Source organism: Plectropomus leopardus, chromosome 13, assembly GCF_026936395.1.
Source record: "Plectropomus leopardus strain MGB_pleo_1.0 chromosome 13, ASM2693639v1, whole genome shotgun sequence".
Classification (NCBI taxonomy): Eukaryota; Metazoa; Chordata; class Actinopteri; order Perciformes; family Serranidae; genus Plectropomus; species Plectropomus leopardus.
The window spans coordinates 22,842,816-22,867,535 of record NC_142188.1 but is presented as its reverse complement, the minus strand read 5'-3'; the positions used below and the strand labels follow the sequence as shown (position 1 = coordinate 22,867,535).

The window sequence follows — 24,720 nt, the reverse complement described above, 5'->3', positions numbered from 1 at the left end:
ATACCTGTGACCAATCACACCTGAAGCACTTTTTGCACTTACTAAGGGTTTTTTCCTTAAGTCTAAATTCTTGCTTGTGTTGTACGTCTACAATGAAATTGTAGAAATTATCTCATACATGAGTCGAATTCTGGAAATTTCACTTCCAGCATTTTGTAACAGGACCCTCTAAGGACCAACCAACCCCGTGCTCCCCTAAACCCAAGAAAACAGCTACCCTCTCCTGGGATATGAATGTGGGTCTTCCTCTGTCGGCTGAATCATATGAGAAGTCATAGGAGAAGGTCTTCCCTTTGCCCTTCAGCTCGTCCCCTCGAACAGGTGACGGCTACAATTAAAAATGCATAACCCACTCTTAATAAAAACTTCATTCATTTTAGCATGATGAAGTTTTGGGGTGATAAAATACCTTGTGAATAGTTGTAGAGTTCCCCTTCATGTGAATGATCACCTTGGACGATAGCTGCTTCTCTCTGTGGAAAAGTGAACGTGAGTGGCAGGAGAGTTCATTCAGAGGGAAAATAAAAGCGGTCGCTCTACCTACCTTTTGTTCAACGGACGGACTCGGACGGCTACTCGCACTGAAGCCATTATTAATCAAAATCTGACAGAGCACATCAAACGGACGCTTTCCCCGGTCTGTTTTCTCCTGCTTTGACAGAGAAATCTTCCTTCCGCGTGAAGGCATCCGCGTGAACATCAATGCAGCGCGTTTTCACGCCTAATTATCACACCTGAGGCCTGAGCCGCCTCCCTGATGCACTACACAAACCAGCCACTGGGCTGTAAAACCCTAAGACTTATATGGTTTTGTTTTTAATCATTCCCTTTTATTTTTCAGCTCTGAGTTGAAAACTTTTTTTTTTTTTTTTTTACTTTTTAACTTAGATAAATTAAAGGCAAATGACTTAGGTTTTTGTAAATAAAAACATGAAAGAGACAACCAAACTTTACACACTTTGCCTAATTAAACATTACATTGTATTTTGACTTTCTAAACGATTTTATGTTATTGAAATGCACATGTATTTAATGTGTTTACTATACAACGTTTTTATTATTGCACAGTCAAACAGACACGTCATATGAAACTATGAATACAGGTTACTATTTACATAGCCTAACTGAGAGATCTACAGGACAGAAATAAATAATAATGAAAGACAAACAGAAATGAAAAAAAATTAGCCTACAACATTTAGGAATTAAGGTACACAGATATTCATAAGACATCGGGCCTTTTTACACATTTTTGTATAGAATTATCTAAGTTATCTGAAGACTTATCTGAGATCAGTTAAACAAAAAAAAAACATATTTAAATAAAAAAAAATACATATATATAAAATACATATATAAATACAATTTTTGTTTTGCCAAATCTTGAAAATAAGTAAATGATATATATTTTTAAAACATCATAACTCAATTCAACTATTATGAACACCAGACTCTGCATTTTGTCCTCAAATAGGACACAAGACTGTATATTTTCATAATATAGAATCATAATACTTTGATTATATATTGATTATCAGTCAAAGAATGTTGGGAAAAAAAGTCCCCAAAATCCTACTTACAAGAGAAAAACATTCAAACATCTGTGTTTCACAGTTTGGCTTTTTTCTCTCCTATTTTTCTTTTTTTATTTGTTTAATTTTTTTGATTTGTCAAATTAAAAAAAAAAAATACTAAACAAAATTTCTATACTTTTTCTTTTGTTTTTCTTTCTTTCATTTCCTTTCTTTTTTCCCATGTCAATTTGAACGTCTGAGTCAATATGCTGCATTTGCGGCTCACGGGGAAACCCGACAACAATACTTCATCTCTTAACAATGTCGTTTATCGATGTCATGGTCAAACCGAGTTAGGCCGTCAAATGATGACTAAAATTATCAGAAAAGTTGTGTTCGCTTATGTTGTGCGAAGTTACATTAGCTAAGCTTTTGTAGTACTGTTACTGGCACAAAATGACACAATTAAAGTGCAAAATTCAAAGTCTCACTCCAGTTAACTTTTTTTCAGCCAGTGATATTCAAAATTCAGCAAGCCATAAATAGCCAAAAATATAATTCTTTACGCCCACAAGAATAAACGCGTTTTGCGTATTTATCGGTATTCGTGTGAGTACAAAATGACCGGTTGAAAAGTATTTTGTTAAGGGAAAGTTGTTTTCCCGATCTTTCCATGTACCCTGAACACAGCATTGAAGTCGTTCCACGTTTCCCATGATGCATTGCGAAAAAAAAGACCCGGCGGGGACATTCAAAACTATGGCAGAAAACTCCACCATATTAAAGCTAACATCAAACTCAGAAGACACGCAACATACCTCCATTATCAACAGCAGAGACAACGTGTTTACGGGATGCCTGTCGTTGTCTTCAGAGCCGAATATGACACGTAAAGTCCAAACGATACAAAGTGTTACCGACGACTCCAACTCATGCCGACCGTCTGCGGAAGTAGCCGAGCAGCTCACACCGCAGGCCGTAAACACACGCTTAAAGGCGAAAAGTGAAACAGAAGAGAAAGAAGTCTCCACTGAACATCGACTTCAGTTAAAACTGCATAGTGCGAACAACACCGAAGACAAGGAAAACATCGTCATGTCCTCCACAAGCAGCCCTACAGGTAGGTCACATCAGCGGTGGGTACCCATGTTTCTACACGGGGGCATCACAGCAAGGACACACACGTCTAATACGTTTCTGAGAGCCAACAAGATTAGTTTAAAACTGGCAGGTTTTGATTTAATTGTGACGAATTTTGGTTTCTGTGTTTTTACAGTGGTGGAAGAAGTCCTCAGATATTTTACTCCCCCTTAACTACAGTGTAATAATCTCTTACAAGTAAAAGTCCTGCATTCGAAATGTAATTCAGGTAAAAGTACATATGTATTAGCATAGAAATACACTTAAAGTACAAAAGTAGTAGTGATATATATATGAATAGTTGAATAATAATTATTGATGCATTAACCCTTAAAAAACGGGGCAAATTGGTTTAATTTATTTTAAATGATGGGAAGGAAGCGGAAAAAAATGACCCAAACATTAACAAAAAATTAGGGGAGAATAAAAGGTACGAGAAAATTGCCTGGGAAAAAAACAGTTAAAAATAAAACAAAAGTAAAAAAAAACACACAAGGAAATTCTTTGGAAAAAAACTAATAATAATAATGATATTTCTACAGCAGATTTTTCAATATATTGAAACTTTTCTTGAGCTACTTTAAAGACATAGATTTGTCTTCTAGCTGCCTTTTCCTACAGCCTGCTGCTGAAGCTTAAATACAAACAGGTTTTTGTGAACAAAGCATTACTATCAACAAAAATATTATGACACTAACCAGCAGTATATAAAGTAGATAAAATTATGCCTATACTAACCAGCTGCATAAAAAACCTGCTTGCACATTAAGGCGTCAATAATCATAATGCAGTAACTTTATAGATATATATATATATATAAATATCAAGTTTGAATGTGGGACTTTCACTGACAAAAGATTATTATCTACTAATGCTTAAATAGAGGATCTGAGTAATGCTTCCACCTCAGCCAGGCGGGAACTATATGTTAAGATAAAGGGGGAAATATTGACAATGACTGTATTATAACACTGACCTCGCTAAATTTCCTTATCTAACTAAAATTGAACAAGACAGGTCCATTGCTCACCCTAATGACATTACTCTGGTCTTTATTGGGACAGATAACGCCCAAGATGAGGACACTTCTGGTCAGAGGAGTTTGCCAGATGCCAGCGTGACTGCCAGTAAACAACACAGTAACACAGAGGACAGTGATTTGGAGGTGATGAGGAGAGCGCGGGAGGAAGGCCGTGTGAACGTGGTCTTCCCTGGCACTGTAACTCAGGACGGCTGCTGCCGCTTCGTTAGTGAGATCCTCAAGTGCATCCTCTATCAGAGACAGCAACTACCCATGACGTATGACCAGCTGGTGTACTCCCAGAAGAAACAGCAAGCTACAATGCAGGTGAACAGTAACAAAAATAAAAGTGTACACGCATGTGCACATCAAATGCTACCGAATGAATACTGTAAATTTTAGATAAACTAAAAGTGTTTGCTGAATGTTTTGCTTTTCAGGATAAAGACACAGTGAGTCGGAGGCCGGTGCAGTCTGCAGACATGGACTGGCGTAAGTGTCAACAGACCCTTCAGGAGCTAGAAGAGGTGCTGCAGCAGCTGGAGGTGCTTTTTTCTCTTAGCAGGGTGCCGCGTGTGCTGCTGCTAATGGGGGGCTCCCTCATCCTCCCTAAAGAGCTATATGAGATCAACATGGAGGCTCTGGTATTGGCTGCTGGTGATCAATGTCTACGGGTGTCCTCTTGCTTAAGGCAAATCTTCCGCACTCTTTTCGTGGCTGACCTTTTGTCTGACACCAGACCTGTTCGTTTAATGCCCACCACAGTCTTGGCACTGGCTCACAGGGATTGCGGTGTAGGTTGGTTTCGCCCTAAACTGCAATTTAAAGTGCCAACCCGTGTAAAGAACCAAATTATTGCTCTGTCTACTGATCCCAGCACCTGTAAGGAGCCGAGGGCACAGGGGTCAGACTGGCAGGATTATGTATGGTTTCAGGCTCCAATGACTATCAAGGGCTTTGGCAAATGACCCAAAAAGTTGGGCAGCACATAATCTTAAAGTGGAGTTTTCTTTCTGTAGCATGTGTACTACAATAACATTTTAATGGTGGTTAAAATACATTTTGAACTTGAATTTTGAATTGTCCGTATTTTAATGAATTATGAGTTACAGTTTTTCTACTTGTGATTAAAAGTATGTCACTTAAAACAATAGTGGGTTTTATTGATACTCAAACAGTATGGTGTATTATGCCTTTTTATAGTCCAAAAAAATGTTATAAAGGGGATCTGTTAATGAAATCTGTTAGACAACACTGTGCATTGTTTACATTTATAAAGAATGTTTTACCTGTTTTGCATAACCTATCACTAATTTTAAAGATGTTAAACACAGAACATTACACATATTATTAGTGCAATATGATTTTAATGAGCATAACTTGAAAGGTTTAATGCATTATACTGCTTTCTTTGATCCAATCTTTGGATAAATTGGAGTGCCAGTATCATCTATGTTTACATTTATTAAAAGCTGACAGGGATTTTGATATTGATGCAATTTTGGAGGCAATCAGTCAACAAAATATATTAAAGTGGGAAAACGATCTCAGTAGCGGGTATTTGTTTTAAAAATCAAAATCAAACACAATTGCAATAATAAAAAAGAGATTTACCATAATTACATTGGTCTGTGAGTGCAGGACTGCTCCACTTTTTTCACAAACTGGAAAATGTCGTCGGCTAGCAGCTGGGGCTCCTCAAATGCAGCAAAGTGACCGCCTCGAGACATGAAAGTGTAGGAGTAGATGTGTCGAAACCTAAGTTGTGCCCATGATTTAGGGCAGTGTATCAGCTCCCCAGGGAAGGCGGCAAGTCCAGTGGGCACAAATATTCCTGTCCTAAAACAAAAGAGGAAACTGTCAGGGTTGAGACATGATAGCATAATAAGGTAATCAAATCTTTTAAAAACAAAAGTCATAATCTTGACACATTTGTGCGTATTTGGCTACATACTTTCCATCCACTCTATTGTCAGGGTTACTCTTAAAGTTCTCCTTGTAGAAACGCATGGAGGAGACCATGGAGCCTGTGGTCCAGTAGATCATCACATTTGTCAAGAGGTCATCCAGGCTGAATTTCCTGCACAGATGCAAACATTGATAATAAACTACAGCAAGCAACCTTGTTGAATATCATATTTATACATTGTGAATTACAAGAAGACAAAAATATACCTCTCCAGCCCACCATCCACCAGATCTCTGTTCTTTAGATCAGTCCAGGAGGAGAACTTCTCCAGTATGTAGGCCGCCAAGCCAACAGGAGAGTCGTTCACTCCACAGCCTGTTATTTAAGGTGTATTAAGAGCATAATGAGATTTCAAAATGCAAGAGTTGGTTTGTTTCAGGTGGTTCGTCTTTGGCCTATCATCAGTGTCAATAGAGAACCCCAGAAATGAGTTTCAAAACCCAGAGATGAAGTAACATTGTAGCATCTCCAGTTCTCTCGTATCAAAGGCAATGGGTTATTTTAAATGATGTTTATAGTTAGAAGCCTTAAATAAGGTCTGTGGTTAACACAAGCTTAAGAGACTTTAACATTTTACTCTAAGACATAAAAAACATCAGTAAATACCCCACTTGCAAAGTCTGAAGCTTTTATGTGTCTTAAAAAATACTAAATAAGACTACAGAACATCATCACGCCAAACACATTTTAAAGCCTCATAATGGTGGTAAGGTTACTGTAATGTAGTTTGTTTTAGCCTTACAGCAGCTTTTTGTTTCTGGCGATTGCATTTAGGCCTAAAAAATCCTGACACTGGCGTCGATTTGTGAATATGATGGTGTTGAACAAACGTGCAAGTACAGAGCTTATTTTCTGCAATGATGCAAAATCCAACGGAAAAGTCCCATAGGCTTTTTGACGAAGGAAGCTGTGCAACATTAGCTTCTGGGTTGGCCTACAGTAAAACATCATCCCTGGGGCACTCTAAGGTTTCTTGGTTGTGTATGTCCCCACCTGCAGTGTCCGGTTTAGTGGCCTGGATGTGAAAGTAGCCTGATTCCCTCAGGATGTCCCACACGTTCTTCTCAAAGTAAGGGAACAACCGGCGAACATCTTCCCGTGTTAAGCCCACCAGGAAGGGCAGATAGGGACCAATCATTAGGGAAAACAACACTTTGAGCCCCCTTCTTGAAGGAAACATGTTTAAGTGGAGACCTTTTACACACCTGGAAAAGATTACAAAAGACAATTTTACCAGAGATAACAGGTTGTACAACATTTTATCTGTATTAAAGGTATACTTTGCAGGATTGTCAGTTAGTGTTTGTAAACAAGCTCGCCAGGGAAAGATAAAACCAGTAAAAACCCAAATTCACTCCCGTATGGCGTTTTAACAGGCTTGGACGGTATCTATTTTTTTCATTCGGTATGTGACGGTATCAGTGTGTGGCGCTAACAGTTGTCAACACAAGGCATTTTACTGTGAAACATTTGCAGGACTGTGTGGCTTCATAAATGAGTAGAATGTGTGCTCTTAATTCAGGAAATACAATAGTTAAAACAGCAGGCAGGTCTGAAGCAGCCCCGCAACAACAAACACTGTCAATGTGAGCATGCATAAAGTGTGGCCTGGGTGTAACCTTCAGGGCACGCACTGCAAGCACAACATCGTCTTACAGCCTCTCCACAATGAAGTTCAAAGAAAGGTGAGGATCCATATTTCTGATTTTATTTAACATCACACCACCGGGATTTCTAAATTTCTTGGTATACCGTAGTATCACCCAGGCCTACATTAGACTTCCCTGTTTATATGTTTTTTTCAGCACTTTTTTTGAATGCCTGCTGCTTACAGTCTGGCACCTGGTCACAACCTTTTTATAAAGCCCCAAACTGATCTGAGCACTGTGAGGGTACATGCCCATAAATGTCCTGAGCACAGACAATAAGACTATCCAAGCAGAGGGCAGAGTCTCTGTAGAAAATACACCACACACTTCTTGTGGGTCATAAGATTGAGGGGAATTACTCTTGTGTGAGTCATATGTTGTTGTTTTTTAAGAAAATCTTGCTTAGTATATCTTTAAGTGCAGATTTATAGCTAAAAGTGCAAGTTTTCTTTCGGTGAGATGTCCTTTTTCTCCGCCAGTCATCCAGGAATTTGTAGTGTCAGTACTTTTGGTCATTTTTGCCCTTTGCACACAGCGGGCATTGTTTCGCAATATTAGCAAGAATGACACAACGTTCCCTTTTAAAAAACAAGGGGGAGGTGGAAATTCCATTGCAGTGATACAGTGATTCAGAGGCTTGTTGTTGCTGTCTTACTGAGGCTTCATCTGTGCCATGTTGGTGGTGATTAGTGAGCCCCAGTCTCCTCCTTGCAGGTAAAACTGGGAGAATCCCAAACGCTCCATCAGTGTGAGGAAAACTCGAGCAGCAGCAAGACTGTCAAATCCTGAAAAGACACAGGAAGCACATCTGTGAACATATGGCCCCAGTTGTTCAAAAGTAATCCCACTGGATTTCAGCTACAAGATCAGATCAAATATTGAAAATGGGTTGTTCAAAAGTTAAAAAAAAAAAGATTCTGTATTCGGATTAGATCACATAATCCAATCTCAGTTTTGATCTGGATCAGACCCTCAGTTTGTGTTCAAAATGTACCTGGGATCCAAAAAAATCAGGATTATCCTGTTCCCAGCAGAAGGCTGGATTCAGGGTGAATTTAAGAGACAAAATGGTCAGTGCAATCATGTAGTATATATACATTAATTCATATTTTGGACTTAATTTGTCTGAGCATTACAGTGATAAAATACATGTTATGATATTTATTAAGCTTTTCAGTACAGTGAAGGAAAATAAGAAAGGATTTTGTCCCCAATTAGCGAACAATATCCCACAAAATTTATTTCGTTTTGATTTTCATTTATCACTTTACATTAATTACACTGAAGCAATCAAAAGTCATTTCTAACAAGTGGAGTTGTTCAAAACAACCACAATGCATTTGTGTATATGCTTTGTGTGTGTGTGTGTGTGTGTGTGTGTGTGTGTGTGTGTGTGTGTGTGTGTGTGTGGGTGGGTGGGGTGTCTCACTGTTATTACAGATGTGGTAATCTTGAAATGTCTGTATCCGGATCAAGGTGATCCGACCTAATTTTGCTTTGAAAACAGTAAGATTGATTATTTGATCCTGGATCACAAAACATTGGATTCCCAAATGTGAATCATTTTGATCCCGGTTAAAAAAAATTTTGAACTACTGCAGCTCAAATTTATCTGCATACAGATGTATTAAGAATTATCTACCTTGTTTATGAGGGGCCTCTGAGAAACCGTAGCCAGGGATGGACGGGCATATGACCTCAAACACGACACCGCTCTTGTTCTCTGTGAGGAGAGGCATAATCTTGTAGAACTCATAGAAGGAGCCCGGCCAGCCGTGAACGAGCATGAGCGGCAGAACCTTCTGGTTCTCTCGGTGTGGTGGTCGCACGTGGATGAAGTGCACATCCAGTCCTGCATTGAAGGAAAAGCATTAATGTGAGAAAAAAAGAAAAGAGTGTATGTCGTGATTACTGGGCAAATGTCAAAATCATTTCTCTAAAGCAAAGCAAACTCTTTGATGCCGCCCGGTGCTGTGTACCTTCTATTTTAGTTTTGAAGTGAGGATACTTGTTAAGCACTGCCACCTGCTTTTTCCAGTCAAACTCATGTCTCCAGTAAGAAACCACTTTCTTAAGGTGTGTGGAATTGAAGCCATAGTGGAAGCGGCTATCTTCTAAAGGGTCAGTGTAGCGGGTCCTGTCAATGCGCTCATGAAGATCCTGTTAAATAAAAGCACTGCTAGGTTACTACATACTTTTAACCATTTGAAACCTGAGCAAACTGATTTGAGATCTTTCAAAAACAGGAGAAGGCAATTAGCAGCTTAAGAACACAGGCCCAAAAACTAGCGAGAAATTAGTAAATTTAAGAGAAAATGAACAGAAAATATGCACACTCCAAAAAAAAAAAATGAAAAACCTAAAAAATTAAAACAAACAAAAACAACAAGAAAATGACCTGTAAAAGTGCAAAAAAATTAAATATATATACATATATGTATTATTTTTCTGTAACATGATTTTAAACAAATCATTTTAATAATGATAAATAGAATTTTCAGATATTTTTTTCAGTAGTTTCTTGATAATTTTCTAATAATTCTCTCCACTTATTAAAATTGAATTTCAGGTCTTTTTTTTTTTTTTTAGGACATTTTCTTTGTCAGCTTTTACTAATTTATTGCAATATGAGGAACATTTCTTGCCAAGTTGGTCATTGCTTTTTTCCCCATGTTTTTAAGAGAAAACTAACCTGTTTGCTCAGGTTGGTTATCAGAAATCAGAATCAGAATCAGAAATACTTTATTGATCCCCGAGGGGAAATTGCCTTAAGGGTTAAGGGTTAAATAGCTTGTGAAAAAGCATATGAAGACAACATAAGAAAACTGATTTTGAAACCGGTTTTAAAGGGTTAGTTTGGTAATTGATGACAAAAACTTTAACAACTCCAAAGGACCTTGATCTCTTCATGGGATGTTTGCACTTTAAAAGGATAGATTTTGTTATCCTCTAACAGTGGCTTCTCTCCTGCTCCCCACCATCCTTCACCAAGAGGGATGCTTTTGACTTGTCTTCTCTTGTACATCATGTACGCCAGTATCCCCCCTGCTGCCACGGCTGAGCCTATTAGGAGCCGCTGTTGGACGACATCCAATCCACAGAAAGTTTGCCTGTAAAGTGTGGGAAAATGTGAGGGAAAACTCAATGGAGATAATTACAGCTTTGGTATCATTAGAGATATTTACAGTAGGCCTACTGTGCAAAAGTCTTAGGCCACCATAGATTTGTTGTTTTTTTGTAATAAGGTAATATGTATATTTTATTATTCCTCAGTCTCAACAATTCAGAGAACATTAAAACACAAATAAAAAGTCTGAACAAAACAAACTTCTTCATACTGAAGTCAATATAATGTGAAACATGGAATCGTACAGCCATAACAAAAAAGTAGATCAAACAATCAATATTGAGCTTTGGACTTAGATGCAACCTGATGTAACTACACCAGAAGATTAGCAATGTAAATCTCAAACTGTCTGGCCAAGAGAGTTCAAAACATGCTGAGTGGAAAATGAGGTCACTTGCAACTTTAGCATGTTGAAGTTGTTGTATTCTGAAATATTTTCATACATTCCCTGTAATGTTCTGGTTGTATTTCAGCAAAGACACTACTGAGACATAAAAAAAAAATGTATGATCATTATAACCTTGCTAAAACAACAAAGTTTAATATGGCCAAAGACTTCTGCACAGTGCTGTAGATCTAAATAAACTTTGAGTAAAAGCTCATGAAGGCCTACTTACTTCAGAGCCTGCAGCTTTTGCATTTTGCAATTCCAAAGGTAGTAAGCGCCCACGCAGGTAATTTATTTACACCTGCGCCAGAGCAAAGGTCAGAAATATTTTCCGCACTTCAACAGTTGTGTATAAACACGTTAAAAACACAACCACCACGCGTTTCGACATACCTTGTTTGTCTCCTTTTAGTGTGCCTTCAGATAATGTTAGAATTGCAACAAATGTTAGGGGCAACTACGGGGTCTAGCGGTGTACAAAACGAACACACCCGCGACTGGCAGCTAAGGCTTGATCCGCTGGGCGGGTTTGTGCATCAGAGATCGTTGATTGGCTGTAGGAGGTGCCACTCCTCGCGCACAAAACAGCCGTGACGTGGTTGTTTATATAACAGGGAGGAAACATCGAGCTCGTTGTTTTGTTGTGGTGAACTCTTGTTACTGGACAATATGTGGAAGATTATCCTCCCGCTTCTAGCGACGGTTTTCGCCGTCGGGTCAGCATCTTTGGTCGGGGGGTTTCGAGATACAGATATCAACAACGACCAAGGGGCTCAAGAGGCCCTCAACTTCTCCGTCATCCAACACAACAGGGGCACCAACGACCTGTACCTCAGACAGGTGACAGAGGTGGTCAAGGTTGAGAAACAGGTCAGTGACATCTCAGTTGGATTAATGAATGTCTGCAGTTTACCTCACAGACTCCGTGAAAACATTACACGACGGTCTATGTAGGTCGCGGTGGGATACAGTAGGCCCGTGTCGCCTTTACACGTCCCATGTTTCATTTGTACTCCTCAACGACCTAAAGTAACATTCATGTAGTGATTCATCTTACCATTAATACAATGTTTATATTCTCTATTCAGGGATTGGCTATTAGTGCACTAGAATAGAGGGTTTAAAGGGCTCGGTTAGCAATGAAGTAATGTCTCGCCCTTTGAAATATACATACGTACATGAGAATATTTCTTGAGTAAAAGGCTTATGGAATCTGTTAATAACTGTGCTTAGGTATTGAAAGTAAAAGTATGAGTAAATAGGCCTAATGTGACTTTTTAAAAAAAAAAAAAAAAAAAAAAAGCAAGCGGTCAGAATTTTGAATTTTAGAAATTATTTTTTTTGTAACATACCTTAACAATGGAGTCTATGATACACTTGAAAAAATACTACAGCTCTTACACAATAATGATTAAAAGAGCATAATCCACTTTTTCCTTCCCTCCCATTCCTTCATTCATATGTCCATCTGTCCCTTCATAATTCCTTCCCTCTTTAAGCAAGTAACTAAAATGCTATGGGGGAAAATAGTGGGGTAAAAGTGAAAGTTGACAGAAACAAGTAAAGTACAAATACTTCCCAAAAAACACAAGTACTGTAACAAAAAATTATTCGCTGAGTGTTGAAGATACTGGTTCCAAGGATGTCTGCATCTTCTCACATACATCTGTGTCTGTTTACATCATATTGATGAGAAGGCAGATATCTCTACCTCTGACACTCTGCAACTCACACCAAAACAAAAGCACTACAGGATTTGGGGTTGATTTGTCCCTTTTGAAATGGTGTTAATATTTGTCTTCATTAAAAGTTAAACTTGGAATGTAATGTCTGTCGCATTTGCCTTAATTTGTGTTGTCCTGAAATCTGCGGTATGTTTGCTATTGTGCTTTATCATAAATTGTTTACTGTGATCTGTATTTTTACCACTCTCCCTCTTCTCCTTACAGATGGTTGCTGGCATCAAGTACATCATCACTGTGAAAATGGCCAGGACCTCCTGCAGAAGGGACAGGATAAATGAAGAGTGCAGCGTCCACCAATCACCAGCACAGGCTCAGGTAATGCCTTTCTGTCTTTTAGAGGCTATAACCTCAGCTTCCAGAGGAAAAAAACTCCCTATTAGACATAATGTTTAAATGTCATACAGCTGACTTTCACTTCTCAGTTCAATTGTAGAACACAAATTATGAGATTGTGAAACAACTGTATACTTCCCCTCTTGAACCATCGAGCTTTGTTTATCACTGTTACCACCATGACAGGTTAATGTTTGAAGAAAGGGGAAGTAGCTAGCAAGTATGTTAAACCATGGTCACTTTGATCAGAAGACCAAGTTTAACAACATTCACCTATTAACAATGTTAGTCACTTGAAAGAGGATTTTTAAAAAAATGACATATTGTCTTGAAATGATCATAACTATTGAAACTTTTTTCTTTCTCAGCCTTACCAGTGCGAATTCACAGTGTGGAGCAAACCATGGGAGAATTTCATCACGGTGCTGAAGGAGAACTGCCAGAAAGAGAACAACACGGGAAATCTTTAGTGGTGGCATTGTTTGCAGAATAACCTTCATACAGAGCAACATGTATTTTCCTGTAGACAAACTACAAAAGTATTAACATATTCACTTTTTGTTACTTTCACTGTATGCTAGACTGGATAACAGTGGTCACAGTGTTTCAGAATAACCTATACAGTGTAGCAATGTAGAGGTTCATTTACTTTTAAAGGAGCACCTCTGCAATGCGTAAGCACTACACCTAGCAACTAACAAATAAATGTACCGAATTGTTGATTAGAGTATTAAACACGCTGCTTTTTGAAATAAAATGAAAATTAAAGTAACATGATTTTAAATGAACGTGTCCATGTGGTAAATGCATATGGGTATTAAAATTTTCTATCGCAACCTCAGTTTAATATTTTGTTATTTTTGGAAAAAGCAAAGAAAAGCTTGTTTTGTGTGTGTGTGTGTGTGTGTGTGTTGTATTTATCTTTGGGGGAGGTTTAACATTCCTGTCCATCGTGTAAGATTGGCCGATAAGGGTAGGAATGCTGTGAAAGGTATGATTTTACAGGGAGGAAAAATTTCATTTATGTTATTTTAATAATTACATAACATTTAAAAAAATTATCATTTTAAATACTTGGTTTCACTTATGCTCATTATAAGTTTAATGATATAAAAGTGACAGGGAGGAGACAAAATATATAAATTGAATCCCTGAAGTCTTTAAACATTTGTGGACATGTTCATGATCTTTTACATACTGTGTATATGTAATTAATAGTGGATGTCCCCACTGCCATCACACAATCACCAGTAGAGCTTCTTTGGTTATTAAGTACAAGTTGGGTTTAAAGAAATATAACAAAAGTTTTTTTTAAGGCAAGAAGTAGCCTATACTTTTCTGTTTGCGTAGCAGACACCATAGGTAAATAATCCAAGTAGGTCTCATAGAAAGGTAAAGGTTTTGTTTCAACAATAAGGGGTACACATGAAATGAGCGTTTGTCAGAAAACACCTAAAGGTTCAGTGTGCAGGATTAAGGAGGATATACTGGTAGAAATTGATTATTATATATTAAGTGTGTTTTCTTTAGTAGTTATCACCTGAAAATAAGAATTATTGTGTTTCTGTTACCTTAAAATGAGACATTTTTATCAACACAAGGAAGAGAGTCCTTATCTACAGAAATTGCCATGTTGCACCACCATGTTTCTACAGTAGCCCAGAATGGACAAACCAAACACAGACTTTAGATAGGGCTATTTGTGTTCTTGCATTGGCCTTCGTCGTCAGGAGCCACTCCGCAACAAGCAGCTTTGAAAAACAATTATTTTTTATTTAAACATAAAACACTTTATTGAGTGTTTTTACTGGTTTAAATCAGCGGCTCCATTCATTTTAAAGAGGACAAGACCTCTGCAGATAGTTCGGGCCCTGTTAAAAACCTCCTGAATGTCTGGGTCTGACATTATCAAGGGAAAAAGGTGAGCACACTTGCACAAGTGCTGGGCTAATGGCTGATCTCTGACGTGACAGACAGTGTAGAAGAAATACTGAATTGTAATGTGAAACTGCTCTATTCAGTGTCCTGAATAGTGTCCTGTTTTGTAGGGGAGAAGATGTCTGCAGAAAATTCAACTCCCAGTGAAAACACCCTTAACAATGAACACGGAAGTAATTCTAACCTGGAGAACTTTTACCTACTTTCAATCTGCAATTGCTGCATGCCACTACAGTGTCATTCCTGTTGCACACACACACACAAAGAACAAATGCTAAAACCTGCCACCATCTGGCTTTTTAATGCAATGGGAATGTGTACAATCACCATTTACACCCGGGTCAAATTACTCTACAGTAGTAACAGGTTTCATCACCTCCAGCTCCAATTGGCATTGATGGGAGCCCAACACCTGGATGAACATAATTTCAGCTCCTTAACCCGTGAGATGCAATGATGTGGCTTCACTAATTACTGTCTGTCTCCTCCTAAGCTGCTAAAATATCAACCCAGATCAGACTGCACCAAGTTTAAAAGTGAGACTAAATAAGTAAGAGACATATAGAGAGAAGTAACCATCATAGAGTTTTCACAGACTTCTGTTCATGCTGCTGTCTAGTGTGTACCTGTTTTCCGGCCTGTCTATAGCATTGCATGGACACAATAACAAAAAAACCCACACGCACACACAAGCTGACAGTGAGGCACTTGTCTGCTGCAGCACTGAGGTCACAGGTCTGATACAGGCAGCGGGAATGCAGTCCATAGCCTATTTTTAGCAGGTTTTTTTTGTTTTAAAAAAAAAAAACATTACATACAGTAATCACGCATGCACCACCTGCCTCGCTGTGAGCGATCATCAGATTTCTTATCTGAAGGCATCCTGTGACATGCAATGGTCCACTATCACTGATCTATAAAAGCGGAGACCATTTTCATTGGAACAGAGCAGTTTGACAGACAGGATAAACTGCACGATTACAGAAGCATTACTCCTGAAACATGAAGGTCCTAAACGAAGACGAGCTGCAGATCGCTGAAGGAGTTCTGCTGAAACACCTCCCCAAGAGTTTAAAGGTATAAACACCTCTAAACCATTTCATATGCAGTCCTCAGCATGTACTTATTGTCTCCTGTAAGCCACTGTAACTCTGAACGTTTCGTGCTTTCAGGTTTATGGTTTCCTTCATGGGATCAACAGAGGCAAACCAACCACACTGGAGGTAATCGTTGATGCGTGGCCCGATTTTAGGGTCATTATTTGCCGACCTGACCCCAATGTGAGTTCAAATCCCACCGGAGAGTTGTTTATATCCAGTTTTTGTGTGTCACGATCGCTGAATGGAGCGTTTGCTTTGCAGAACAAGCGCGCCCTGGAGTTCATGAAAAAGGTGACATACTTCAGCACCAATGAACAGATTTTAAGAAGAATGCTGAAAGATGAGAATGCAATCGACTGGAGCACTTATTTTCGTATTGTGGGTGAGTTTAGATCACGGTATAATAATAGGGTTAATAGTTTGTAGCTCTGTGATGAAGCTAATATAAGCCTACTCATGTAAAGGTCCTGTACTTCAAGGAAAACACAACTCGAAGCTTTAGGTGGTTAGGGACTGTTCGTTATGTATGAGAGGGAAGGGGGTGGTACAAAACATAAAATATATGTTTAATTATTTAATAATTAATAATTTAATAGGTACTGGGAAGGGAGTTATGATTTTTGATTTAGCTTAGTGGAGAGGCGTTTGACCTTAAATGGTAGTATTTTGTATTTGTTTAAACTCAGAACCCCAAAATTTACATTGGGATTCGCAAAGCAAGTTTTCTTTAAAAATCTTTGAACTCTAACCATTTTTCACAACCAGAAACTGTGAAATATGGTCATTAATGGTGGATGGCGGTTCATGATTTTTTACCCCAGTCACTATGGGAGGCTCAAGAAAAAAAATATTACAATAAGACACACCCCAGTTACACCAAGTACAGTCCCTGCTTTTTTTTTTAAAAAAAAACAACTGTATTCATATTTGCTGAAACGGACACTCTAACACAGCTGTCAGTTATGTCAGTCGCTACATATATCAAGATTATATTACTGCATTGCCTATTTCTCACCTCAAATGTTTACAGAAACATAATTTGGTGCAGGTCTATACTGTTTACCAGAAAATGAGAAAGTTTGTCCGGCCGCTGTGCTTGGTACCTCAGTCGACAATTTCCAACATAGCAAACTCCTTGCAAAGAAAAGTACCAGAATGGTACTAACGTGAATCATTTTTGGCCCACAGGAGTTGACATTTCCCACGCCCCCCTGCTCAAAGAGGTGTCCTCTGACAGAGACGTCAACAACCAATACTATACTCCGGTGCATCTTTTGTATTTACAAGACATCAACCGTCTGCTCACACCAGCAACTGAGAGGTGCAGTCAGATCATTAAAATGTGCTTTAAGGTTATGTTCACATATTTCATAAATCTGCATTAATGAAAAGTGAAGTAATATTGTTTCTCGGCTCAGATGAAATGTTATCATAATCTGTTTCTCTATAAATCTGCTTCTCTGCAGTGAGGTAAAATCAAGGATTTCATCTCTTAACCTTTCCCACGTCGGCTTGGTGAATAACAACTGGAAGTTTGGAGGGAAGGCACAGGGATACAGTAACATTACAAACCTCATCAGTAACTTCCCATCATGCTGCATCACTGACGGCCAGGGTCAGCCAGTGTCCTGGATTCTGGTGTACGATTACTTTGCTATGGGCTTATTGTACACTCTGCCAGAGCACAGAGGAAAAGGCTACGCTAAAGTCCTGATCAGCACCATGGCCAAGAGACTCCACGCTGAGGGCTACCCAGTGTACTGCTTTACAGAAGAGAACAACGAAGTCTCCTATAAGCTCTTTAAAAGCCTGGGCTTCACTGAGGACCCCTCATACAGGGCAATGTGGATGGAGTTCAACTTTTGATTTTGCAACCCTTGTGATAAAACGTATACCTGCCATAGTGATAAATAAATCTGGAATGTAATAATGATAGTGAAGGAGGCATTAACTGATGCAAAATTAAACACTAATAATGTCACCTTTTTCATAGTAGGCGCAGATAAGATAGCCAGTAATTTAATTAAATATTTTTAACATTTAATTAATATTGAACATTTGGTCATTTGTATTTTGCTGGACAGAACATATAATATGTGATTTTTAACAAAATATTCCGACACCTTGTATTTGTGTATTTGAAATACACTAAATTAAACTAATAATAATAATAATACTAAATTAATCATTCAAATGAGACATATTTTTATCCAGAAGTTTGAATTAAATAAAAAACAACAACTGTACAACAGTTAGTCTTATCAGTCTTTGGCGAAATGCAACAGAATCACATGAGATGTAATGTTGACCGCAGTAATGTGCTCATTGTGAACTGCTGTATTTCCTTTGTGTTTCCCTGTGCTGCAGTGTTAGAGGACACACAAAGAAGGTTACTTTTTCTTTTAGGTTGTTTTAGGTTGGTCTTGGGTGAAGGGAAGGCGGGCGCTCAGTATTCTCCTTTACTATTTTGTACTGTATTATTCTCTGCGGTAATGGTACTATTTTGTGTTGTTTGCCCTCATTCAGTTGATTGCGTGCCAAGTTACAGATTTTAGATATGGACTCACTCCATTGCACTTCCCTGTTCCAACGTATCTCGACGGCCATTTTATTATAATTTAGGAGAGGTCATTTTTTCCATGTAGAGAGGTGACCTCAGACACATATTGATGCTACCAAATGCCTAAAGTGTGTTAAAAGCAGTATGGATAAAGTTTATTTTTGTATTTTAATGAAATGCATTTTTGTCATACCAGCATTTTCTATTTTCTATTGATACAATTGATGAACAATTGTATTTTTATATGGTTTTTTTTTTTGTGTGTGTGTGTGTGTGTGTGTGTGTGTGTGTGTGTGTCCATATTCTGTATGTGTGTTTGGAGGAGAGATTCAAATTAAACAGCTGTGTTGATTCATGCTCTGTCTGCAATTATCCAGTTATGTAGTTTATCCTATATAGAGTTGCTCTATACATAGAGGCTACCTAATTATATACACACCAATACAGTTATTACTAATCACGGTTTACCAAAATTAAGATATTTTTGCATACTTCGTTATTTTCATGTGTCAGAGAGAGTTTGTTCTCCTTTTCACATTATGCTCAAAACTCCAGTAGGTCCCACATAAGTGGAAATTTTGAGGTACCTTTATTTTAATTGAGTATTATCCTCATATTATTCGCTATACTTGTAAGCCACTTCATTGTGGAGGTAAATATTCTCATTCCACCACATGTGTTTGACAACCCTAGTCACTTGCAATGTTGTAGGCTACAATAATTAAATGACAAAATGTAAATGTAAACATTACAGTTATTGAGGAAAAAAATCAATTTACAGTTACTAATCAAAATGTAATCAAAACATATCTTAATATTTTTTTTTGGTACTACATTTACATAACATCCATTCTGTTCATCCATCAATTTTTCCGCTTTATGTGTAAAAGTAATCAAGTATATTTAGCACATATTTTGAATACAAGAGTTTGACTTATTTCGAGAATTAAAAAAAACAAAACAATAATATATATATATATATATATATATATATATACACACACACACACACACACATATATATATACATATATATATACATAGATAGATATTGCAATTTGTATGTTAAAAATATATATAGGTATTAAGATTTTCTACCACAACCTCAGTTTAATATTTTGTTATTTTTGGAAAAAGCAAAAAGCAAAGAAAGGTTGTTTTGTGTGTGTGTGTGTGTGTGTGTGTGTGTGTGTGTGCGTTTGTGTGTTATTTATCTTTGGGGGAGGTTTTTAACATTCCTGTCCATCGTGTAAGATTGGCCGATAAGGGTAGGAATGCTGTGAAAGGTATGATTTTACAGGGAGGAAAAATTTCATTGTCAGAAGTAGTGACAATAACATGACATTAAAAAATTCTCATTTTAAATACTTGGTTTCACTTATGCTCATTATAAGTTTAATGATCTAAAAGTGACGGGGAGGAGACAAAATATATAAAATGAATCCCTGAAGTCTTTAAACATTTGTGGACATGTTCATGATCTTTTACATACTGTACATATAGTTAATAGTGGATGTCCCCACTGCCATCACACAATCACCAGTAGAGCTTTTGTTGTTTGAAAAACCCACATGCAGGCGCTGATTTTGTTGGAAAGGGTTAAAAATCTCCCGAAACCTTTCACACTAACTTTTATTTCCTGCATTCTGGTGATTTTTTTATGCACCATTATTTCTGCCTTTTCTTCATTAAATCATCATACATTTTCTGAAGTCCTCATGCTTTTACTAGGGGGAGACAAATGCAGATGTTTTAAATCTTGAGGGGGACGTGTAGCCTGCGTCCCCCCTAAATCTACACCCATGGTCTAAATACAGTAATCATGCATGCACCGCCTGCATCATCAGATTTCTAATCTGAAGGCAACCTGTGACCTGTGATGGTCCACTATCAGTGATCTATAAAGGCAGAGACAATTTTTATCGAAAAAGAGCAGTCTGACCCGACAGACCGGATAAACTGCACTATTACAGAAGTGTCACTCCCAAAACATGAAGGTCCTAAACAAAGACGAGCTGCGTATAGCAGAAGGAGTTCTGCTGAAACACCTCCCCAAGAGTTTAAAGGTATATACACCTCTAAACCGTATCATATGCAGTCCTCAGCATGTACTTATTGTCTCCTGTAAGCCACTGTAACTCTGAACGTTTCGTTCTTTCAGGTTTACGGTTTCCTTCATGGGATCAACAGAGGCAAACCAAGCACACTGGACGTAATCGTTGATGCGTGGCCCGATTTTAGGGTCATTATTTGCCGACCTGACCCCAATGTGAGTTCAAATCCCACTGGAGAGTTGTTTACATCCAGTTTTTGTGTGTCACGATCGCTGAATGGAGCGTTTGCTTTGCAGAACAAGCGCGCCCTGGAGTTCATGAAAAGGTGACATACTTCAGCACCAATGAACAGATTTTAAGAAGAATGCTGAAAGATGAGAATGCAATCGACTGGAGCACTTATTTTCGTATTGTGGGTGAGTTTAGATCACGGTATAATAATAGGGTTAATAGTTTGTAGCTCTGTAATGAAGCCTAATATAAGCCTACTCATGTAAAGGTCCTGTACTTCAAGGGGAACACCACTCGAAGCTTTTGGCGGTTAGGGACTGTTCGTTATGTATGAGAGGGAAGGGGGTGGTACAAAACAAAATATATTTTAAAATTATTTAATAATTACTGATTTCATTTAATCATTTAATAGGTACTGGGAAAGGAGTAATGAATTTTGATTTAGCTTAGTGGAGAGGCGTTTGACCTTAAATGGTAGTGTTTTGTATTTATTTAACCTCAGAACCCCAAAATCTACATTCGCAAAGCATGTTTTGTTTAAAAATCTTTGAACTCTAACCATTTTTCACAGCCAGAAACTATGAAATATGGTCATTAATAGTGGATGGCGGTTCATGATTTTTTACCCCAGTCACTATGGGAGGCTCAAGAAAAAATATTACAATAAGACACACCCCAGTTACACCAAGTACAGTCCCTGCTTTTTTTTTTAATACAACTGTATTCATATTTGCTGAAACGGACACTCTAACACAGCTGTCAGTTATGTCAGTCACTACATATATCAAGATTATATTACAGCATTGCCTGTTTCTCACCTCAAATGTTTACAGAAGCATAATTTGGTGCAGGTCTATAGTGTTTACTAGAAAATGAGAAAGTTGGTCCGGCCGCTGTGCTTGGTACCTCAGTCAACAATTTCCAACATAGCAAACTCCTTGCAAAGAAAAGTACCAGAATGGTACTAACGTGAATCATTTTTGGCCCACAGGAGCTGACATTTCCCACGCCCCCCTGCTCAAAGAGGTGTCCTCTGACAGAGATGTCAACAACCAATACTATACTCCGGTGCATCTTTTGTATTTACAAGACATCAACCGTCTGCTCACACCAGCAACTGAGAGGTGCAGTCAGATCATTAAAATGTGCTTTAAGGTTATGTTCACATATTTCACAAATCTGCATTAATGAAAAGTGAAGTAATATTGTTTCTCGGCTCAGATGAAATGTTATCATAATCTGTTTCTCTATAAATCTGCTTCTCTGCAGTGAGGTAAAATCAAGGATTTCATCTCTTAACCTTTCCCACGTCGGCTTGGTGAACAAGAACTGGAAGTTTGGAGGGAACGCACAGGGATACAGGAGAATTACAAACCTCATCAGTAACTTCCCATCATGCTGCATCACTGACGGCCAGGGTCAGCCAGTGTCCTGGATTCTGGTGTACGATTACTTTGCTATGGGCTTATTGTACACTCTGCCAGAGCACAGAGGAAAAGGCTACGCTAAAGTCCTGATCAGCACCATGGCCAAGAGACTCCACGCTGAGGGCTACCCAGTGTACTGCTTTATAGAAGAGAACAACGAAGTCTCCTATAAGCTCTTTAAAAGCCTGGGCTTCACTGAGGACCCCTCATACAGGGCAATGTGGATGGAGTTCAACTTTTGATTTTGCAACCCTTGTGATAAAACGTATACCTGCCATAGTGATAAATAAATCTGGAATGTAATAATGATAGTGAAGGAGGCATTAACTGATGCAAAATTAAACACTAATAATGTCACCTTTTTCATAGTAGGCGCAGATAAGATAGCCAGTAATTTAATTAAATATTTTTAACATTTAATTAATATTGAACATTTGGTCATTTGTATTTTGCTGGACAGAACATATAATATGTAATTTGTAACAAAATATTCCGACACCTTGTATTTGTGCATTTGAAATACACTAAATTAAACTAATAATAATAATACTAAATTAATCACTCAAATGAGACATATTTTTATCCAGAAGTTTAAATTAAATAAAAAACAACAACTGTACAACAGTTAGTCTTATCAGTCTTTGGCGAAATGCAACAGAATTACATGAGATGTAATGTTGACCGCAGTAATGTGCTCATTGTGAACTGCTGTATTTCCTTTGTGTTTCCCTGTGCTGCAGTGTTAGAGGACACACAAAGAAGGTTAATTTTTTCTTTTAGGTTGTTTTTAGGTTGGTCTTCGGTGAAGGGAAGGCAGGCGCTCAGTATTCTCCTTTACTATTTTGTACTGTATTATTCTCTGCGGTAATGGTACTATTTTGTGTTGTTTGCCCTCATTCAGTTGATTGTGTGCCAAGTTACAGATTTTAGATATGGACTCACTCCATTGCACTTCCCTGTTCCAACGTATCTTGATGGCCATTTTATTATAATTTAGGAGAGGTCATTTTTTCCATGTAGAGAGGTGACCTCAGACACATATTGATGCTACCAAATGCCTAAAGTGTGTTAAAAGCAGTATGGATAAAGTTTATTTTTGTATTTTAATGAAATGCATTTTTGTCATACCAGCATTTTCTATTTTCTATTGATACAATTGATGAACAATTGTATTTTTATATGGTTTTTTTATGTGTGTGTGTGTGTGTGTGTGTGTGTGTGTGTCCATATTCTGTATGTGTGTTTGGAGGAGAGATTCAAATTAAACAGCTGTGTTGATTCATGCTCTGTCTGCAATTATCCAGTTATGTAGTTTATCCTATATAGAGTTGCTCTATACATAGAGGCTACCTAATTATATACACACCAATACAGTTATTACTAATCACGGTTTACCAAAATTAAGATATTTTTTGCATACTTCGTTATTTTCATGTGTCAGAGAGAGTTTGTTCTCCTTTTCACATTATGCTCAAAACTCCAGTAGGTCCCACATAAGTGGAAATTTTGAGGTACCTTTATTCTAATTGAGTATTATCCTCATATTATTCGCTATACTTGTAAGCCACTTCATTGTGGAGGTAAATATTCTCATTCCACCACATGTGTTTGACAACCCTAGTCACTTGCAATGTTGTAGGCTACAATAATTAAATGACAAAATGTAAATGTAAACATTACAGTTATTGAGGAAAAAAATCAATTTACAGTTACTAATCAAAATGTAATCAAAACATATCTTAATATTTTTTTTTTGGTACTACATTTACATAACATCCATTCTGTTCATCCATCAATTTTTCCGCTTTATGTGTAAAAGTAATCAAGTATATTTAGCACATATTTTGAATACAAGAGTTTGACTTATTTCGAGAATTAAAAAAAACAAAACAATAATATATATATATATATATACACACACACACACACACACACACACACACACACACACATATATACATATATATATACATAGATAGATATTGCAATTTGTATGTTAAAAATATATATAGGTATTAAGATTTTCTACCACAACCTCAGTTTAATATTTTGTTATTTTTGGAAAAAGCAAAAAGCAAAGAAAGGTTGTTTTGTGTGTGTGTGTGTGTGTGTGTGTGTGTGTGTGCGTTTGTGTGTTATCTATCTTTGGGGGAGGTTTTTAACATTCCTGTCCATCGTGTAAGATTGGCCGATAAGGGTAGGAATGCTGTGAAAGGTATGATTTTACAGGGAGGAAAAATTTCATTGTCAGAAGTAGTGACAATAACATGACATTAAAAAATTCTCATTTTAAATACTTGGTTTCACTTATGCTCATTATAAGTTTAATGATCTAAAAGTGACGGGGAGGAGACAAAATATATAAAATGAATCCCTGAAGTCTTTAAACATTTGTGGACATGTTCATGATCTTTTACATACTGTACATATAGTTAATAGTGGATGTCCCCACTGCCATCACACAATCACCAGTAGAGCTTTTGTTGTTTGAAAAACCCACATGCAGGCGCTGATTTTGTTGGAA

General features: G+C 37.6%; 5 protein-coding genes and 1 pseudogene across 8 annotated transcripts in view; 4 read left to right on the top strand and 2 right to left on the bottom strand.

Annotated features, from left to right (window-relative positions):
• The window catches only part of kif16bb (kinesin family member 16Bb), a 30,564-nt gene extending 29,804 nt beyond the window's left edge, over window positions 1–760 (bottom strand). Inside the window, exons 1-3 of one of the 2 annotated variants that reach the window (XM_042502845.2) lie at window positions 545–759; window positions 410–473; window positions 218–328 (exon numbers count right to left, since the gene is read on the bottom strand). In XM_042502845.2, the coding sequence (XP_042358779.2) occupies window positions 218–328; window positions 410–473; window positions 545–591 (222 nt within the window). In that variant the 5' untranslated portion in view covers window positions 592–759. Of the gene's footprint in view, window positions 1–217; window positions 329–409; window positions 474–544 lie in introns of both variants that reach the window. The other variant, XM_088086140.1, reaches the window with a different exon arrangement.
• A 1,474-nt stretch (window positions 761–2,234) lies between these two features.
• On the top strand, window positions 2,235–5,220 carry mad2l1bp (MAD2L1 binding protein). The gene is made up of 3 exons (XM_042501920.2): window positions 2,235–2,634; window positions 3,719–4,002; window positions 4,116–5,220. Exons 1-3 carry the CDS (start codon window positions 2,274–2,276, stop codon window positions 4,641–4,643), a joined length of 1,173 nt encoding a protein of 390 aa, XP_042357854.2. The 5' UTR covers window positions 2,235–2,273; the 3' UTR covers window positions 4,644–5,220.
• ephx5 (epoxide hydrolase 5) lies at window positions 5,023–11,330 on the bottom strand. 2 transcript variants are annotated; one of them, XM_042501918.2, is made up of 10 exons: window positions 11,202–11,330; window positions 11,038–11,109; window positions 10,190–10,403; window positions 9,273–9,453; window positions 8,936–9,145; window positions 7,949–8,078; window positions 6,638–6,849; window positions 5,851–5,959; window positions 5,630–5,755; window positions 5,023–5,514 (listed from the first exon to the last, which is right to left on the bottom strand). In XM_042501918.2, the coding sequence occupies exons 2-10, from the start codon at window positions 11,058–11,060 to the stop codon at window positions 5,295–5,297; spliced, it is 1,425 nt and encodes a 474-aa protein (XP_042357852.2). In that variant the 5' UTR covers window positions 11,061–11,109; window positions 11,202–11,330; the 3' UTR covers window positions 5,023–5,294. The 2 variants fall into 2 exon arrangements, with proteins under 2 accessions (XP_042357852.2, XP_087942267.1); XM_088086141.1 differs by lacking the exon at window positions 11,038–11,109 and having other exon boundaries at window positions 11,202–11,318.
• A 61-nt stretch (window positions 11,331–11,391) lies between these two features.
• cst3 (cystatin C (amyloid angiopathy and cerebral hemorrhage)) lies at window positions 11,392–13,727 on the top strand. The gene is made up of 3 exons (XM_042501921.2): window positions 11,392–11,678; window positions 12,758–12,868; window positions 13,255–13,727. The coding sequence occupies exons 1-3, from the start codon at window positions 11,478–11,480 to the stop codon at window positions 13,354–13,356; spliced, it is 414 nt and encodes a 137-aa protein (XP_042357855.1). The 5' UTR covers window positions 11,392–11,477; the 3' UTR covers window positions 13,357–13,727.
• A 2,001-nt stretch (window positions 13,728–15,728) lies between these two features.
• LOC121954438 (glycine N-acyltransferase-like protein 3) lies at window positions 15,729–18,311 on the top strand. Its single transcript, XM_088086830.1, has 5 exons — window positions 15,729–15,901; window positions 15,997–16,104; window positions 16,186–16,306; window positions 17,113–17,245; window positions 17,391–18,311. The coding sequence occupies exons 1-5, from the start codon at window positions 15,827–15,829 to the stop codon at window positions 17,788–17,790; spliced, it is 837 nt and encodes a 278-aa protein (XP_087942956.1). The 5' UTR covers window positions 15,729–15,826; the 3' UTR covers window positions 17,791–18,311.
• A 2,108-nt stretch (window positions 18,312–20,419) lies between these two features.
• On the top strand, window positions 20,420–23,003 carry LOC148187710 (glycine N-acyltransferase-like protein 3; annotated as a pseudogene). The gene is made up of 5 exons (XR_015778543.1): window positions 20,420–20,550; window positions 20,646–20,753; window positions 20,835–20,954; window positions 21,761–21,893; window positions 22,039–23,003. The product of XR_015778543.1 is annotated as a glycine N-acyltransferase-like protein 3 (transcript).
• The last annotated feature ends 1,717 nt before the right edge of the window (window positions 23,004–24,720 follow it).

Coding starts and splice junctions, on each gene's coding strand:
- LOC121954438 (XM_088086830.1), top strand. CDS start 15,827: ATGAAGGTCCTAAACGAAGACGAGCTGCAGATCGCTGAAGGAGTTCTG. Junction 16,105..16,185: donor TTTGCCGACCTGACCCCAAT/GTGAGTTCAAAT, acceptor TTTGCTTTGCAG/AACAAGCGCGCCCTGGAGTT. Junction 16,307..17,112: donor CACTTATTTTCGTATTGTGG/GTGAGTTTAGAT, acceptor TTTGGCCCACAG/GAGTTGACATTTCCCACGCC.
- mad2l1bp (XM_042501920.2), top strand. CDS start 2,274: ATGGCAGAAAACTCCACCATATTAAAGCTAACATCAAACTCAGAAGAC. Junction 2,635..3,718: donor CTCCACAAGCAGCCCTACAG/GTAGGTCACATC, acceptor TTATTGGGACAG/ATAACGCCCAAGATGAGGAC. Junction 4,003..4,115: donor AACAGCAAGCTACAATGCAG/GTGAACAGTAAC, acceptor TTTGCTTTTCAG/GATAAAGACACAGTGAGTCG.
- ephx5 (XM_042501918.2), bottom strand. CDS start 11,060: ATGCAAAAGCTGCAGGCTCTGAA. Junction 8,079..8,935: donor AGAGGCCCCTCATAAACAAG/GTAGATAATTCT, acceptor GTGTCTTTTCAG/GATTTGACAGTCTTGCTGCT. Junction 5,515..5,629: donor GACAATAGAGTGGATGGAAA/GTATGTAGCCAA, acceptor CTTTTGTTTTAG/GACAGGAATATTTGTGCCCA.
- cst3 (XM_042501921.2), top strand. CDS start 11,478: ATGTGGAAGATTATCCTCCCGCTTCTAGCGACGGTTTTCGCCGTCGGG. Junction 11,679..12,757: donor TGGTCAAGGTTGAGAAACAG/GTCAGTGACATC, acceptor TTCTCCTTACAG/ATGGTTGCTGGCATCAAGTA. Junction 12,869..13,254: donor AATCACCAGCACAGGCTCAG/GTAATGCCTTTC, acceptor TTTCTTTCTCAG/CCTTACCAGTGCGAATTCAC.